We start from the raw sequence: 16433 nt of genomic DNA, 5'->3' as shown, positions 1-16433 counted from the left end.
TGAACATATCAGATGACACAGCGATTCTTCAAACCACTCTTGTTTATTCACAGGCCAGAACAGAACTGAACTGAAGGGGTCAGCCAGCCTGCTTATATAGAGCTCCACTACACCGCAACAGTAACCACTTTGTATGAAGGGCAGTATACAAATTTAATAAATAGTAATAGTAATAATAATACTTTTCGATTGGCTAAAGCAGCATCATTAATAGAATATTCCAAATCAAAAGAACATAAACCATTTGAAATCATAACTATAAAGGATAAAACCAGCATCAGTTTAAAACCAGGCTGAAACCATCAAGGTTTTCAAGGGCCTATTTAAAAACTAGCTGGAAAGGGAACCAGACAAACTTCCGGTGGAAGGGCTTAACATATGGTTGGGGCCTACACAGAAAAGGCCCTGTCTCCTGCACGCACCACCCTCTGTGTCTGATCTTAGGGTTTGGCCAGGTTTATACAGATGAAGGCGATGCTTCAAATAGCCTGGTTCAAAGCAGTTAGGGGACTTCAAATGTCATCACCAGCATGTTGAATTCAGCCTGAAAATGTTCTGGCAATCAGTGTAGCTGGTGCAGAAGAGGTGTTAAATGCTCCAGCCACTAGGCCCCCAACAAGAAACTGGGAGGTTGCCTTCTGCACCATCTGATGATTCTGGTCTTTAAAAGCAGCACTACACACTGCGTGCTGCAGGAGTCTACTCTGAATATCTGTATAACAGGCAATCCAAGCAATTAAACAGTGTTGCCCTGGTTATGGTCTTGTGAATGCCGAACTAGCCCAGATAAACAAGTGAAGGATGTGGCTTCTGACAACATGATTTTTTGGCTGGGGTGCTTTTCAAACACTCTCCCCAGGAAGGATCACCTGCCACCTACTCTTTGATCCTTTTAGCACTGAGCAAAATATCTTTTAATTTTCCCAGACTGTTTAAACAGTTGATTTACTACACTTTTGCCATTCTCAGGAGTTTTGAACCTATGCCATTATAATTGTCTTCCTGCTGTTGTCTTATGTTGCTTTATTCTTCTAATGGACTACTCACTAGCAGCCCTGAGCAGAAATTGCTGAAAAATGGGGAACAAATTTCAATTTTTAAAAATTTTTTTTTAGAAGTACAGAAATGCCTTTCTACAATACGGAGATTATTACTAGATTATGTGCTGGAGTGGGTGGTGGTTACTGTGTTGTTGTTGTTTTTAAAAATGGAAATGGTCAATAGCGTTAGCAGTTAACGCTATTTTTTAGAAAAAATAAAAGCAAAAAATTCCCAGCACATATGCTACAAGAGACCACTTTAACCAAAGCAGCAGTTGTTTTTTTTTAGTAAATAAACGGGAAGCAGAGGAAGTATTCTCTAAAAAAAGAAAGCCGCAACACATTACAGCACATTATGTACACATATACAAAGAGACAGATTATTTTAAACTAGAAGCAGAGCTACAAGCCCCTGGGCTAGCGAGATGAAGATGATAAATTTATGAGTGTTTATCTGTGCTCCCTTCACAACAGATGTCTACGTGGCTTCGCCAGTATCTCTCACTGGGCCGCTCGTGCATTATCAGGTTTGCAGCAATTCAGAGGGAAAACCAGCTCACCAGGGATTCAAAAACATGAGATGCTGAACAAACTGTGAAACGCAGAGAGAGAACGTTTGAGACACATATCTTGTCAGAGGGAATAGAATTCAGATGTGGCAGGGACAGGCAGTTGAGGCCTAGCCAAGCAAACAAACACTGAATCACAGAAGCCTGGAGTTGCAAGATGCTCTCTTCTTCCTTCCCAACAGCATCATCAGATCTAGGCAACTGCGGTCAAAGTTATCTTAGGGATGAGCTAACATGGGGCCCTTCAGATGTTATGTGACTACAACTCCCATCATCCCTGACCATCGGGCTACACAGAGGGAGAAATCTGATTCGGTTATCGTTTAAAGCCCAGCTTATTTAATTCACAGTTTTCTGAAACAATAAGTGAAGTGAAGCACAGCCCTCCTTCAAAACTGGCACATCCTTGGATTTTGCTACGCAGTTCTGCAGCTGAGTACAGTGTACAAAAAACAGGGGTGCGAAGAAATGTGCGTATTAGTGGAAAGTAACAAACCAAAATGTATTGTATTAGGGGAAACTGCTTTGTAAGAACATGTACATGAGGCAATATTGCACAGAAACATGTGTATCTCAGGAGAAACTCACATGAAAATGCTGGTGAATTTTCACGAGGACTTTAAAAAAATATTTATGACTAACAGATGTGGGAAGTTTAAGCAGAGGCTTGACAACCATATGTCAGGAGTGCTCTGATGGTGTTTCCTGCTTGGCAGGGGGTTGGACTCGATGGCCCTTGTGGTCTCTTCCAGCTCTATGATTCTATGATTCTATGAATACAGGGAGCTAAAAGGACTGGGGAAATGACCAACAGAAAACTCAAAATTGATAGATACGCCCATGCCCAGGCAAATACAATTCAACAGAGTCCCATTACCAGAACCCCTGAACAAGGTCTTCTTCTTCAGCAACATGGCTTTCCCAAGAGTGGTTCCCCACTTCTCTTCCCCTGACAGAGTTCCCTGTGAAGAGGGATTGGCTGAAAAAACTACTCTGCAAATTATAGCTCTGGACAGGAAATAGGAGTCTCCCAACAACTCTCAGCATACTTAACAGACTGCAGCTCCCACAATTCTTTGAGGCATCAACTCAGGTCTCTAATGCTCCTTCAACAGACAAGGATATTTCCAAGTGCTTGAAAACCAACATGTCTCTTTTAAGTCTTCCCATCTTTCTAACTCTGGTATGCACATAATAATTTTTTTTGACAGTACATTTGCAGCCTGATCCAGCAAGGACTTAGGGGCCCAAGCTCACGTATCCATCCTAGCAATTTTCAGAGGCTGGAGATTTGAGGGATTTAGGTGAATTTCGTTTATGTGGGTAATGATATCATTCCTTCCATGTACAAAACTGAATACTTCAATTGAATTTTGAACTCTTACTGAGTTCTACACAAGCCCAAGATAATGGCTATTTGTATGCAATTTCCAGAAAAAATAAAACAAAACAGGGGACAAACTGCTACATGCGAACTAAACAGTCTTGCTCGACTCAGTTTATTTGGGCCTCCAAACGCTCTCTCAGTACTGTGAGCAAATTAGATATCAGTTTTTATCAAACAGCCAAGCTCCTGAAAAGGATCTTCTGATTCAAGAGTGTTGGTGCCTGGCTCAGAACCGCCTTCCCCAACATGGTGCCCTCCAGGTGTTTTGGAGAGCTCCCATCAGTCCCAGGCAGCACATGATGATGGGAGCTGTAGTCAAAAGCACTTGGGGGGCACCAAGTTGAGGAAAGCCGCTCTAAGACTACACTCATGAAAACAATACACGTTATTAGTTCTATAGTTCACCTTTGAAAACTGCTCCTTGAAATGCAACATGACTGCTCTCTGCTCACACAGGAGAGCATTTAATACAAGCTGTAGTTAAACAGCTCTGGGGGGCAAGGAAATTGCACACTACTACCTGAAAAGAGCATGCATTTTGTCTGAGCACATCCTTCTGACTGATGCACAAAGAGCCCAAGAGCCTTTCTGCAAGGTCTGCCAGACTGGCACATCATTCCCCTTATTGTGGGCTGAAATGAAATTCATTTTATTAATTTTTGATGCAGCCATCCCAGTGCTTTTGACAGAAGGTTATATTAAGTTGCCAGTTCTTCTTTCTTCCTTTCTCTATAATTCGTCTGACAATGATGTCCATCTCCCCCTCTCTTCCTCTCTCTCACACAAACCACCAATAAAAACTGAGAATTGTTCAGCTTGGCATCGCTGTCATTCTGTTTTTTGGAATGACAGTAGCTATAAAGCAATGGAATGCCTATCGCAAAGGCTAAGTAGAACTGTATGTGCGTCTCTTGCAGCCTACTGGTCTCACAAGATTCACCAATGCAACTAACATTCTGAACTCAGGACATGCAGGTCCTGCTATCCAAACAAAATGCATTTACAGGAAATCATTCACTGCCCCCCCCCCCCACTTCTAGCTTCTCTCTGAAGACTAGAAAAGAGACACTCTTAAGAATATTAGTGGGGTGGGCAGGGGAAGGACTAGACCATTTTCATGTGAAAATGAACATAATATTTTAGCTGCAGTTCATTCATTTTCAGCTTTGTATTCTTGTTATAAAAAAAGTGTGCCTAGACATTCCGTTGCTGTGCCCATAACCTGGGTTGAAGGTGCCATTTAGCTCCTAGCTTTCATATCTCAGTTGCCTCCTAGCTCACATCTGGCATAACACTTAAGTCAATGTACACTGCCAGGGGATGCTAAACCTTTGCACTGCCTGGACTGCAAACAGATTTACATACTTCTGTATCCCCCAAATGGCAAGAGCAGCTCAACAGTACATGGTGTGCCATTTGTGTCTGCATCTCAGCGAGCAAGGGTTTCAAGATTCATGAAAGGCATGTAAGTCCATTCCGACATTTGCATACCCCCCAACATTTCTCTGATGAAAATAGGGATGTCCTATTCCATAATAATGTGAAAAATGAACATAATGTTTTAGCTGCAGTTCATTCATATTCAGCTTTGTATTCTTGTAATAAAAAAGTTTCCCTAGACATTTTGTCGTTGGACCCATAACCTAGCTCCTAGCTTTCATATCTCTGTTTCAAACACTGCCTAAAAGCAGAAGCCCATGCATGCCTATTCAGATGTAAGGCCTAATGAGTTTAATGAGACATGTTCCTAGGATTTTGTTCCAAAATACTGTTCAAAGATCAGATCCCTAAAATAGGCATCAAATAAAGAGTATGGATTCTAACATGCAATAAAGGGGGGGGGGGCACTGAAACAGGTATAAATTTAAGGTAACACAAGAGAAATTAAACAACTCATTTGCTAAACGTGCTTTGGGATAAACCAGGCCTGTACAAAGCAGAATGTAATCAGACTGTTGGCACATCATCATATTTTTTATTTAAATGAGGTTTTAAACTGGTGGCAGTAGGGCCTGGCAGCAGCGTCCGCTTCAGAACAAATCACCCCTCTGGGGTAAAGTGGAAAAGCATTATTATTATGAGTGTTCAGGTAAGGGAGGACTAGAATAAGGCATCGAGAGTGAAGTAATACATGACAACTATTCAGAAAGACCAAAGCACTATAGACTAAAAACACAAGAGTTGATACTGTACTATCAGCTTCAGTATGTATGTAAGTGGGCAATTGCCAAGAAAATACAATACAATCACATTTGACTTCAAAAGAGAAAACTTCAAAAAAATGAGGGGACTGCTAAAAAGGAAGTTGAAAGGCCAACTCAAGAAGGTCAGACCTCTCCAAAATGTTTGGGAGGTGTTTAAAACCACAATATTAGAAGCTCAGTTAAAATGCATACAACAAATTGAGAAAGGTACCACAAGGGCCAGGGGGATGCCTGCACAGATAGCCAGGAGAGTCAAATAAACTATTAGAGGGAAGATTTCCTTTAGAAAATGGAAGACTTTGAACAAAGGAGGAGAACAAAAAGGAACACAAACTTCAACAAAAGATATACAAGCAGACGATATGGGATGCTCAAAAATAATTTTTGCTAAAAACGTAAAAGACCACCAACAACACTATTTAAAGGCATTAGTAGCAGGAGACTAGCTAGGGAGGCTGTTGGACCTTTGGATAACAAACAAGTCAATTGTGTGCTGAAGGACGAAAAAGACTAAAGAGAACCTGAAGGATTCTTCACAGCAGAAGATATAAGGCAGATCCCTGTGCCTGAAGTAACTTTCAAAGGAAGGGAGCTTGAGGAATGCACTCCTCACTGTTCAGAAACTATGCCACTGATGCTGCACACACAACAGGGACCCGCTCTCAGCACACATCCCTGCATCATCACACACAGTGCCATTCATCCATCAACCCCCAGTGGTGCCTACAATGATGGCCCTTCTACTGCCAGGAGAGGACGGAAAGCCCAGCCAACATAGCACCCACATAGCTTCCTGATCAGGGGCCTGAAAAAACTCATCCACAGCCCCTCCATGGGACAAGGGTTTAACAACCACACAAGGAGGAAAAGGCTCTTTTGCCAAGCAACGGGGGGGGGGGGGGCAAGGACACGCAAGGAGGACAACCAGATTGCTGGTGGTGTGCTGTGACTTGGTGCCGAATTTCGCCACGTTCTGTTACGGCAATAAAGTCAAGGTAGTCCTGGATGCAATGTTTTGTTTTTGAAATCCCCTTCTCACTGAAATTCCTTGTGCCAGATCCAGGGCTGGTGTAACGTTCTGCCATTGCAAGTGGCATGGCCAGAGTCTGGTGGAGGAGCATATGGGTAAAATGTGCTTCTCACCTGTACTATCCCTGTCCTAAGTCTGTTTCTTATGGGGGAAACAACCACCCCAAAGAATGCTGTGCTGATTTCAAGTTCTTACCACCATCATGTTCTGCTTCAACAAAAAATGCTCACAGAAGGTTTGAAACATAAACACAGCCCAGCTCTTTTAAGAAGATATAGAAATAATTACTAAGATAGTCATATCAAAAACAAATGTGAAGAACATACCTGTAATAATAACAGCCATAATGTAATCAAAATTGAGCATTTTTCTAAGGATAAACAAGCAATGGAAATGAAAGCAATAGGATTTAGGGTGCAGACCTATGCACAGTTAGCTGGGAATGAATTAAGTGAAATTAAAAAGTACTTAACTGGCTGGATCATGCCCAGCATATAATTGCAAACATATAAAAGTATGCATATTACACCTATGAAAAGATCTCCAAACAACATATCCCTCCACAATATACATAAAGCACCATGTAAAGCACTAAAGTTCCTTCTTCAGGCCGAGCACTTGGCAGAAGTGGGTATAACAGATGTTCCACTATTTGGGAAAGCCAATACCATCTTTTTGACAGTGGCTAGGATCCAAAGAGCGGCTACTTTAGGTACACTCAAGGCACAGCCAGTGGAATATTGACTTTTCTTTCCAACCTGCAATCACAGATCACGAACTTATCTTGAAACACCCCTCACTTTCAAATGAGATTTGTCAGGGTTAAGATTGGGAAACTGCCACATGAGAAAGAGATGCAAAACTCCCTATGGCATGCTGAATGAATCACAATCCTTTTGATCCATGCATAGCATGTAAGCACATACCAACTAATTTTGCCTACACACAAAGGTGCTCTGAGACATTCACAGCACGCAAGACAGTAAAAGAGAAGTTTCCTGCATTCGAGTCTAAATTTAACGATCAGTACATCACGGAGTCAAGCCGATGGGATACGACCTAGTTCAGCTCAGGACAGCTCACCCATTCTCTCTCTCTAAGGAAGAGAAGAATCCAACAAGACAGCCACTAGAATTAACTGAAAACTGCTGTCTAGCAGTATAGAAGAAATATGCTACACACTGGAAAGATTTAAGAGATTAAATCCCACACCGCTTCCAGTTTACGGGAAAGGATAGTGCAACTTTCCTATATAAGGTCCCAGACCCATTTCCAATTCACCTCCCCTGGGTCATGTGTCTTATTTCTGTCTGTAATGCACATAAAAGTGGATTCCTTTTGTCTAACCCGCCTACAGATAGCTGTCTTCTGCCCTTAGGCAGTCAAATATCTAGCCTCCTTTGTTTTGCTAAGCGTGGGCAAACTTGCATTTGAATCCAGGTGTGTCCAGTCTGAAATATTAAAGGTCAAGGTGAGGTCAAATGGAGATTTATTGAATAGTCGAGAAAATACATGTCCAAGGAAGAAATATTATTCCTTCCTTACTCTCCTCCCCACCAGGAACAGGTTAAACTCCATCAGCCAAACCAGAACAGCATTTTGATCTTGCGGATATATAGCCCTGTCGATAAATCCACTCAAGACTGACATCCCCCCCACAAAATTTAAGCCAGTAATAGGCAGCACCATTTTGTAAAGGAAAAATATGCCCCCCAGCATGTCAGCTTCTAGGACACCACAACCTGTGCTTTGCATTGCCCATTAATTCCAGATGCCTGTGAACTGACTGAAGCTCCTCAGTGACCAGGCAAAGGCTAGCTGCACTTGGGGGCGTTCATTCTTTCCTCTTAGCACAGCACAGGTTGCAAGAGGCACATAATCCCCAATACCAAGGGCTGAAACCTTCTCAGTTTCCAGCATTCTTCTGCAATCCATGCTGAACAGGCCTAACACAACGCCCAAACTGGAAGAAGGCTCAGGCTGGGGAACTTCACTTGCCCAAACCACCAACTGGCCCATGTGCAAAGAACAAAAAGAAGTATTTTCTTACACAGCTCATAGAATGCAATCTGGTCATTTATGCTCCTAGCAAACCCCTTCACATGTAAATTGTCTGCTATGAATACGTTCAATCTGTATAAGGTGGAAAAGCAGGAGAGTGGGACGCAGCCACATGAACTGCCACTGAACCCCATAAGTTACCATTCGTATCGGTTGTTCGTCCCACTAACTTGGCCCAACACTATAATCCCACTGTGGTGAATCCAGGGGTTCGAATGCCCACTGTTATGAAGTTCAGCTAGGTGACCTTGGGCCTGTCACTGTCTCTCTCGGCCTAACCTACCTCACAGGATTGTTGTGAGGAGAAAATGGAGAGTGGGAAGAACTCCTTGGAGGAAAAAGTGGGATGTAAGTGCAGGAATAAATAAATACAATCAATAAAACGAGCCGCCTGGTTGCAATTCCTCAGATACAAGGTCTGTGCTTGCATGTAGGTTTTTATTCAGTTGCCACAGCTCAACACCACTGTATATATATATATATTTTTTTTTAAAAAAAGAGGCTCCTTGTTCTTTTCAGAACACCCATTAAAAACGCCACTCCAACCAAAACTGACTTGTGCCTAAGAAACGGCTTTTCAAGAACCTGGGGGATAAAGGCAGCCTGTGCCCAAGAAACACAATGATACCTCACCCACGCGCATGTGCGCGAGTGCCTCCCTCTCGCTGAATAAACTCTCTTCGCTGTGCACTTTAGGAAAAAAAGAAAATTAAACAACTGGTTGGGTGGTTGTTTCCCCTCAAAGTAACGTTGCAGCACGAAAAAAAGAAGCAAGCCCGGGCCCTCACTCGCCCCTCTGAGAAGAGGGGCGCGAGGAGGGTGGCCTCAAAAGGAACAGGAATAAAGAGACGGCATTTGAAAGAGCAGCGGGCTGGGCGCCCTCGACTCTCCCCAAAGGGCTGGCACCGTCGGGCGAGGCGGGCAGCGCCTCCTTTCCCGCCTTACCTGCCGGAGGATGAAGCTGGTGGAAGTTGTGCTCCCGTCGGACCGTTTCAAGCGGCTCCTGCGGGTCGCCGTGCCTCTGCTCCCCTGGGAAACGGAGCGGAGGGGAAGAGCCTTTTAGGAGACACGCGTCACATTCACACGACCCCCGGCTCCTGGCGCGCCTCAGCCTCCCTGCTCGCTCTCCCCCGCCCCCCACCTCCTTCTCATCCCCGACAGGCGTCTCTTCCGACGAGGCCCCCCGTCGACACCGCCAGGAGCACCAAGGACTCGCCCGAGCCCCATCCCCACCCCACCCCACCCCCCGAGGCCACGGGAGAAGCGGAGGGAGAGCGCGCCGCCGGCCGCACCTGGAAGATGGGGTCCGCCAGCCCGTTCTTGCCGTACGACGATGGGTGCTTGGACATGCTGCGAGCCTGAGGGCGCGGCGGCGGCGGCGGAGGGGGCTCTCGCCAGGCGCCTTGCAAGACACGCCGCCCCGGATGGCTCCGGCTGCCGCTCTGCCTGCGCCTGGCAGCTGCGTGCGCGTGGGGATGCAGGAGGAGGCGGCGGCGGCGGCGCGGGGCGCTGCTTGGCGGAGCGGCAGGATCCTTAAAGAGACCGCGCCGCTTTTGCACTCCGCTCCCTCCCACCCTCCCGCCGCCGCCGCTCTCTCACTTTGCAAAGCGCTCAAGCAGAGCTGCGCGAAAGCCAGAGACGGGTTGGGAATCCTCCCAACGCCCCTGCACCCACCTGCCCACCCACCACCAAATTCGGGTCTCCCTGGATCTTTCCCCCACTCCCGACTAGAACGTCGCTCCTCAAGCACACACATTATTTTAAATATGCAGTGGTACCTTGGTTCTCAAACTTAATCCGTTCCAGAAGTCCGTTCTGAAACCAAAGCGTTCCAAAACCAAGGCATGGTTTCCCATAGAAAGTCACGCAAAATGGATTAATCCATTCCAGGCTTTTAAAAACAACCCCTAAAACGGCAATTTAACATGAATTTTACTATCTAACAAGGCAATTGATCCATAAAATGAAAGCAGTAATCATTGTACTGTACTATAAAATAAGATAATAAATAAGATAATAAAATAATTAAATTTATTGTTTTTTACTTACCTGCACTGATGAGAGTCGTTGTTTAGATAGGGGGCTTTTATTCATTTCCTCAATCACACAATCAATCGATCAGTAGCCGAACTGGGTTCCACACAGTCACAAAAACAAATTAACTGAAAAAGCCTCAAAAACAAAAAAGCAAAATAAATAGCAAATACAAAAGTGCCAAATTTAATGTGTTCCGGAAGTCCGTTTGACTTCTGAAATGTTTGAAAACCAAGATGCAGCTTCTGATTGGTGCAGGTGCCCTGGAGACAACAGCCGCATCGGACGTCCAGCTTCCGAAAAACATTCGAAAACCAGAACACTTACTTCCAGGTTTTCAGTGTTTGGGAACCAAGGCATTGTAGTACGTAGGCGTTTGAGAATCAAGGTACCACTGTATTAGGTCCTGTAACGTAAGGTTACCAGACGTCCCCGTTTCCCGGGGACAGTCCCCGGATTAACAAATCTGTCCCCATACAAAATCCATTGAAGTTGAAAAGTATCCCCAGTGGCGTTGCGTGGGGGGTGCAGGGGGGGCCGGCCGCACCAGGCGCAACATCTGGGGGTTAGGGTTAGGGGGCGCAAATCCACGGGTTAGGGGGTGCAACTCCACGGGTTTGGGGGTGCAAATTACTTGCCTTGCCCCGGGTGCTGACAACCCACGCTACGCCACTGAGTATCCCCGGATTCATTGAAAAACCTTACTGTAACGCCACACACTTTCTTTCCCATCAACACTTTCCCCCCACTTATTACTAAATTTGTTGTTGTTGTTGTTTAGTCGTTTAGTCGTGTCCGACTCTTCGTGACCCCATGGACCAGAGCACGCCAGGCACGCCGTTACTAAATTTAAAACCATGGAAAGACCTGGTCTGAATAGAGACATTGGATTCTTATCTCATTATACATGATTTTTAGCCATCTCACCCCTTGCTTTTTCCTGCAAGACCAACTGCAGTCATTAACAGTCGTCAACAGGTTTACCACACCTATCAGCCAATCACCCATTCCCACCACTTCTGAGTAATACCCCTCCCCACCCTCTCACTATACATAAGGGTCTGGTGACTTCTGTTTCAGTGTATCTGAAGAAGTGTGCATGCACACGAAAGCTCATACCAATAACTAACTTAGTTGGTCTCTAAGGTGCTACTGGAAGGAATTTTTATATTTTATTTTATTCATTTTATTTTGTCCCCCCCACCACCACCATCAGCCTTTCAAGTGCCCTGGGGGAGGGGGCTTTTTCATCAGGCTGAGTTGTGTTCATGAAAACGCGCCCGCAGCACTTTGGAACCGCAGGTCTTACTTGAGATCGCTTAGCAGTGGTTTCTCCTTCAGCTCATATCCTTGAGCTCAAACCTCGTCAGATTTTTGGGAGAAATAGGGGGGTTATTTCTCCAACACTGCGTGTGTTTTTTTTAATGGGGGAACTAGTAACCTCCTCTAAGCCATGCACCTCAGAAGGGCATAAGGCAATGAGCCTCCAAAGGTCCATCTAAGTCCACCTTGAGGGAAACTTTGGCTGTGGTTTGGGGGGGGGGATTAGCACTTGAATGTCCCAGGTTCAATCCTCAAGCATTTCATGGTAGGAATGGGCAATCCCCCTCTTTGAAATCCTGGAGAACTACTGTCATCAAATACAGACAGTACTGTGCTATATGGACCAATGTTCTGAGTTTGCTTCCTATGCTCTCACAGTAGCCAATCAGATGCCTATATAACCACATTTGGGAATGTGCATTATTTTCTGTGTTCCTAAGCTAGGCTTTCCTGCTAGCTTATAGATTTTTAAAAACATGATCCCTTTCCATTTCTCCGAAAAGCACATGATTTGAGGTTCTAATTAATGTAGGCCAGATGACTTAAATGTTGTAAAACAACAAAGCCAGGTCATTAAAACCTTTTGATTGGTAAGCATTCTAGTTTGTCTTTCTATGCTCAGCACCTGTAATGAATAAGCTCAAGCTTAGGTGGCAGTTGATAATATTTTGAGGCTTTCAAAGCATCCTATAACACACTCCCATCTTACGGTGCTGTTGCTGATGATAAATGGGCAGTTGGTGAATAAAATGCACAACAAATGGGACAACTTGAATTTTTATCCTGGTAACAGGTTGCATAGCAACAGCAGAACACAAAGGGCTACAAGGAGCCACTGTGAACACAGTTAGGTCAAAAAACATTCTCCCCATCTTCTAACATAGGAGCCAGCCCATAGATACCTTACCTCTTAAATGCAACACAGACTGTGTAGGAAAACTTACATGGTCATTATCCTTCACATAAGAGTATCACATATAAATCTGTCCTCAGAAATCAAACACTGAATGTCTCCTTATTTGCGGTCCAGGATGCGGAAATAGGAGTGGCCCTGAATCGGTACGTTTTTCAAGTTGCCACCATATATACTAATAGTGAACTCATTCAGTGAGCTCCTGATATAGCCCCAAAGGTGCCATTTACACACGAGAGGAAGATGTCAACCAAGATCTGCTAAAGTGCAAATACATCTTTAGCAGGTGAGGGATATGTGGAGAGGGGGGGTAGCAGTTTTATGGCCCTGGGGTGCTCAGTGAGCACAGAATGTTGATGGCCTTGGGGAGCGGGGATAGAGTGGAGTATCTTGGCACTCTGAGCATTCCAATGTCCCATAAAAATATTACCTTTTGACTACAAATTTTGCCATTGTAATATGGTTGTACCTCTTGGCATTGGGACGCAGGTGGCGCTGTGGGTTAAACCACAGAGCCTAGGACTTGCCGATCAGAAGGTTGGCAGTTCGAATCCCCGCAACGGAGTAAGCTCCCGTTGCTCAGTCCCAGCTCCTGCCAACCTAGCAGTTCAAAAGCACGTCAAAGTGCAAGTAGATAAATAGGTACCGCTCCGGCGGGAAGGTAAACGGCGTTTCCGTGCACTGCTCTGGTTCGCCAGAAGCGGCTTAGTCATGCTGGCCACATGACCCGGAAGCTGCACGACTGGACCTAATGGTCAGGGGTCCCTTTACTTTTACCTTTTGGCATACTCACTATGGGTGGGGAACCCATGCCCCTCCAGGTGTTGTTAGGACTCCCAATTCCCATTATTCATGACTATTGGCCATACTGGCCGGCGTTGATGGAGACTGAAGTCCAGCAACATCTCAAAAACCGCAGCTTCCGGCACCTGTACTATATGCTTTACATGCATTCTTAAGAGCAATTGCAAAGCAAAGGGTTGCATTACCACATTTAGACGAATCCAATGCACCATCAAATTTAATGCACACTTCAATTTTCAAAACCTTTATATGAAAAAGGTATTTGCTGGAGAATGTAAATGCGCCATCAAATCTAATTTTCATGACATAATTTGGCCGAAAAAGGTGTGCATTGTATTAGAGTAAATACAGTACTGACCTCAATATTTTCAACAAAGCCACACTGCCATCATGGACCAAGAATCCTACCCACCCTAAATAGTCCAGAGACACACAGGTTGGTTTAGAGCACTCTTGCATATCCATTGGACCAAATTAAATACAAGGAGCAAAGGAGAGCATGGGGTGCAGGGATGGAGCATCTGTAGTCCTGCAGATGTTGTTGGACCTCAGTCTCCACCAGCCCCAGCCAGTATGGTCAAAAGTCATGCAACTGGTAGTCTAATATCTCTAGGGCCCTATTCCTTGGCTGGTGGCAATTTTGAAGGAACCTTCAATGGAGGAAACTTGAAAGAACCTGCAGAACTGTGGAGCTCTCCTACATTCCGTCTCAACTCACAGTAGCTTATTTAAGACATTAGTAATGAACCTTGAAGGACGCAGGTGGTGCTGTGGGTTAAACCACAGAGCCTAGGACTTGCTGATCAGAAGGTCGGCGGTTCGAATCCCTGCGACGGAGTGAGCTCCCGTTGCTCAGTCCCTGCTCCTGCCAACCTAGCAGTTCGAAAGCACCTCAAAGTGCAAGTAGATAAATAGGTACCGCTCCGGCAGGAAGGTAAATGGTGTTTCCATGTGCTGCTCTGGTTAGCCAGAAGCGGCTTAGTCATGCTGGCCACATGACCCGGAAGCTGCACGCTGGCTCCCTTGGCCAATAAAGCGAGATGAGCGCAGCAACCTCAGTCTCGGTCACAAGTGGACCTAATGGTCAGGGGTCCCTTTACCTTTACTGAATCTTGACCAAAGGGAGAAGTTTGCCTGCCTCTTATTTTGAGGCCTGCAGCTTTGTGTGGAAGTGGATCGATCCTCAGCTATAATGGACTGTGCCGTCCTCTGCAGCATTCTTAATTTTCGGAACTCAGAAATCCAGACAGTTGCAGCAGAGTTTTAACCCTATTGCAATTTTGCGTGTTTCATGTTGTCAACACAGTATAGCTGAAACTTAGTTTTGCCTCACAAGGATATTTTATTTCCCTACCTTTGATGGGCACAATGCTGATAAAATCCAGGCAGCAATGCCTGGAAGTCCAGCATTACACAGAAATATGTCAAAACCTTTTTAAAAAGTGCTACCCCGTGGAGAAGAAAAGTGCAAGTTGGACTTTATTATAAAATATTTTTGTTCTGTTGTGAAAGCAGAGCTTTGCCACTAACGTTCACATAAAGGAGCTGAACGATTGTGAATAGCTGGAATATTGCAATTTGTAACGAATGTTTCCCCTCCATTAGGAAGCAATATAGGCCTTGCCATTATCCACAGCTAGATATAAGATTTTATATAGCTAAAAGCTACGATAAGAACAGAAACAAAAAGGCATATTTTCCTTTTTAAAAATAATAATAATGCAATAATCCTTCAGGAGATAGAAAGCCTCTTTGAAGGAAAAGGCACTTACATTCTGTAAAGATCCATCAGCTTTTGTTAAGTTGTTAGGCTGAGCACTATTTAGAAATTATGGTACATGTACTAATTGTCCTTTAAATGCCAATTCCCTCTGTTGGTGTCAAACCAACCTGACACTATCATGAAGTTTTATTCTCCTCTCTGCACTACATATATACATAAAATACCACATGCAAGTCTTCACTCTCTGCTGGCAAGGCAACACATTACCAGGGGCTGAAGAAAAAAATAAATAGTGGTTAACTCGGCAGAGTTTTGAAAGCAAAACCCATTGGCCATCCCCAGCAAAAAGGGGCATCTTGAATTTAAGACAGCTCACCACACATGAACCCACAAAAGATTAGAGGGATTCACTTAATGCAAAAAAGTAATTGACAGTATAGGCTCCTGTGAGTTAAGGAGTCAGAATGACTCACAGGAACATTTTGCTCCCAAGCCTTATAAGGATGGCAAGTTACATAATCCTTTATTTCCTACTCTTAACTGGGTCATAAGGTGTCCTTAGCTTGTATTATGTTCTGTGAGTAATCTTTTGGCTTAATGGTTATGAACAATATGCTGAACAACTTCTCTCTCTATTCTTCCATCTCCCCCTCCTCCCCCAGTTTTTTCAAAGTGCAGATCAGCTGAGACCTCAGCCAGCGGCAAATTATCTTCATTAATACTATTTGGCACTCAGTAGTTACATGCATGAATCTGGTGCGATTACGTTTATCTGAGTGGCTCAAGGTCAAAGCATTTAGGAAAGTCACAAGAAAACAGGAATACTTTTTATAAATACTTATCACTCTCATTGGGCTATGTGCGAGTGTGCACGCACGAGAGACAAACAGACAACTGGTGATAGCACCATTACCTGTGGAGGGGAAAGGAGCAGAGGCCACAGCAGGGAAAATGGAATCTCCCTCTTAATAAGGGGGCTTCACTGTTGCCAATAATCTGATCAGGTCTCCATTCGCTGGATCGAGATAGATCTTGTGCATTCATTAGAAGTTTGTGTGCATGGCTTCTCACTGAAGTACAGATATGCGTAGAGGTCTACTATTATATGGTTAACTGGATCAGACATGCGCATTTTCAAATTCTGCTGCACAAGGATGGGATCTAGACAACCATTTGGGTAAACAGAAGGCATTTCTGCTCGCAACACTCTCCCCGATTACTGCCAACCTTCTGATCTAGATACAGCCCCACATGCCACATCTCATGCCCAGAGTTTCACCTACTCTCAGAAGCTGGAGCACCCCGTTGTGGGGGCAAAACTCTATTCATGCGTCTCTGAACCCTA

At 44.6% G+C, this 16433-nt stretch overlaps 1 protein-coding gene across 2 annotated transcripts in view; it reads right to left on the bottom strand.

The window, feature by feature from the left end:
• The window catches only part of CACNB4 (calcium voltage-gated channel auxiliary subunit beta 4), a 135309-nt gene extending 125557 nt beyond the window's left edge, over nucleotides 1-9752 (bottom strand). For both annotated transcript variants that reach the window (XR_014504341.1, XM_083410265.1), the window contains exons 1-2: nucleotides 9584-9752; nucleotides 9237-9320 (exon numbers count right to left, since the gene is read on the bottom strand). Coding sequence is in view for 1 of the 2 variants with exons in the window: in XM_083410265.1 (XP_083266391.1) it covers nucleotides 9237-9320; nucleotides 9584-9640 (141 nt within the window). In the remaining variant the exon portion in view is untranslated. The remainder of the gene's footprint in view (nucleotides 1-9236; nucleotides 9321-9583) is intronic.
• Nucleotides 9753-16433: the final 6681 nt, after the last annotated feature.

Source organism: Podarcis tiliguerta (assembly GCF_965153285.1).
Source record: "Podarcis tiliguerta genome assembly, chromosome: 1".
Classification (NCBI taxonomy): domain Eukaryota; kingdom Metazoa; phylum Chordata; class Lepidosauria; order Squamata; family Lacertidae; genus Podarcis; species Podarcis tiliguerta.
Note: the sequence above shows the minus strand (reverse complement) of the source record. Positions and strands in the feature narration are given on the sequence as shown.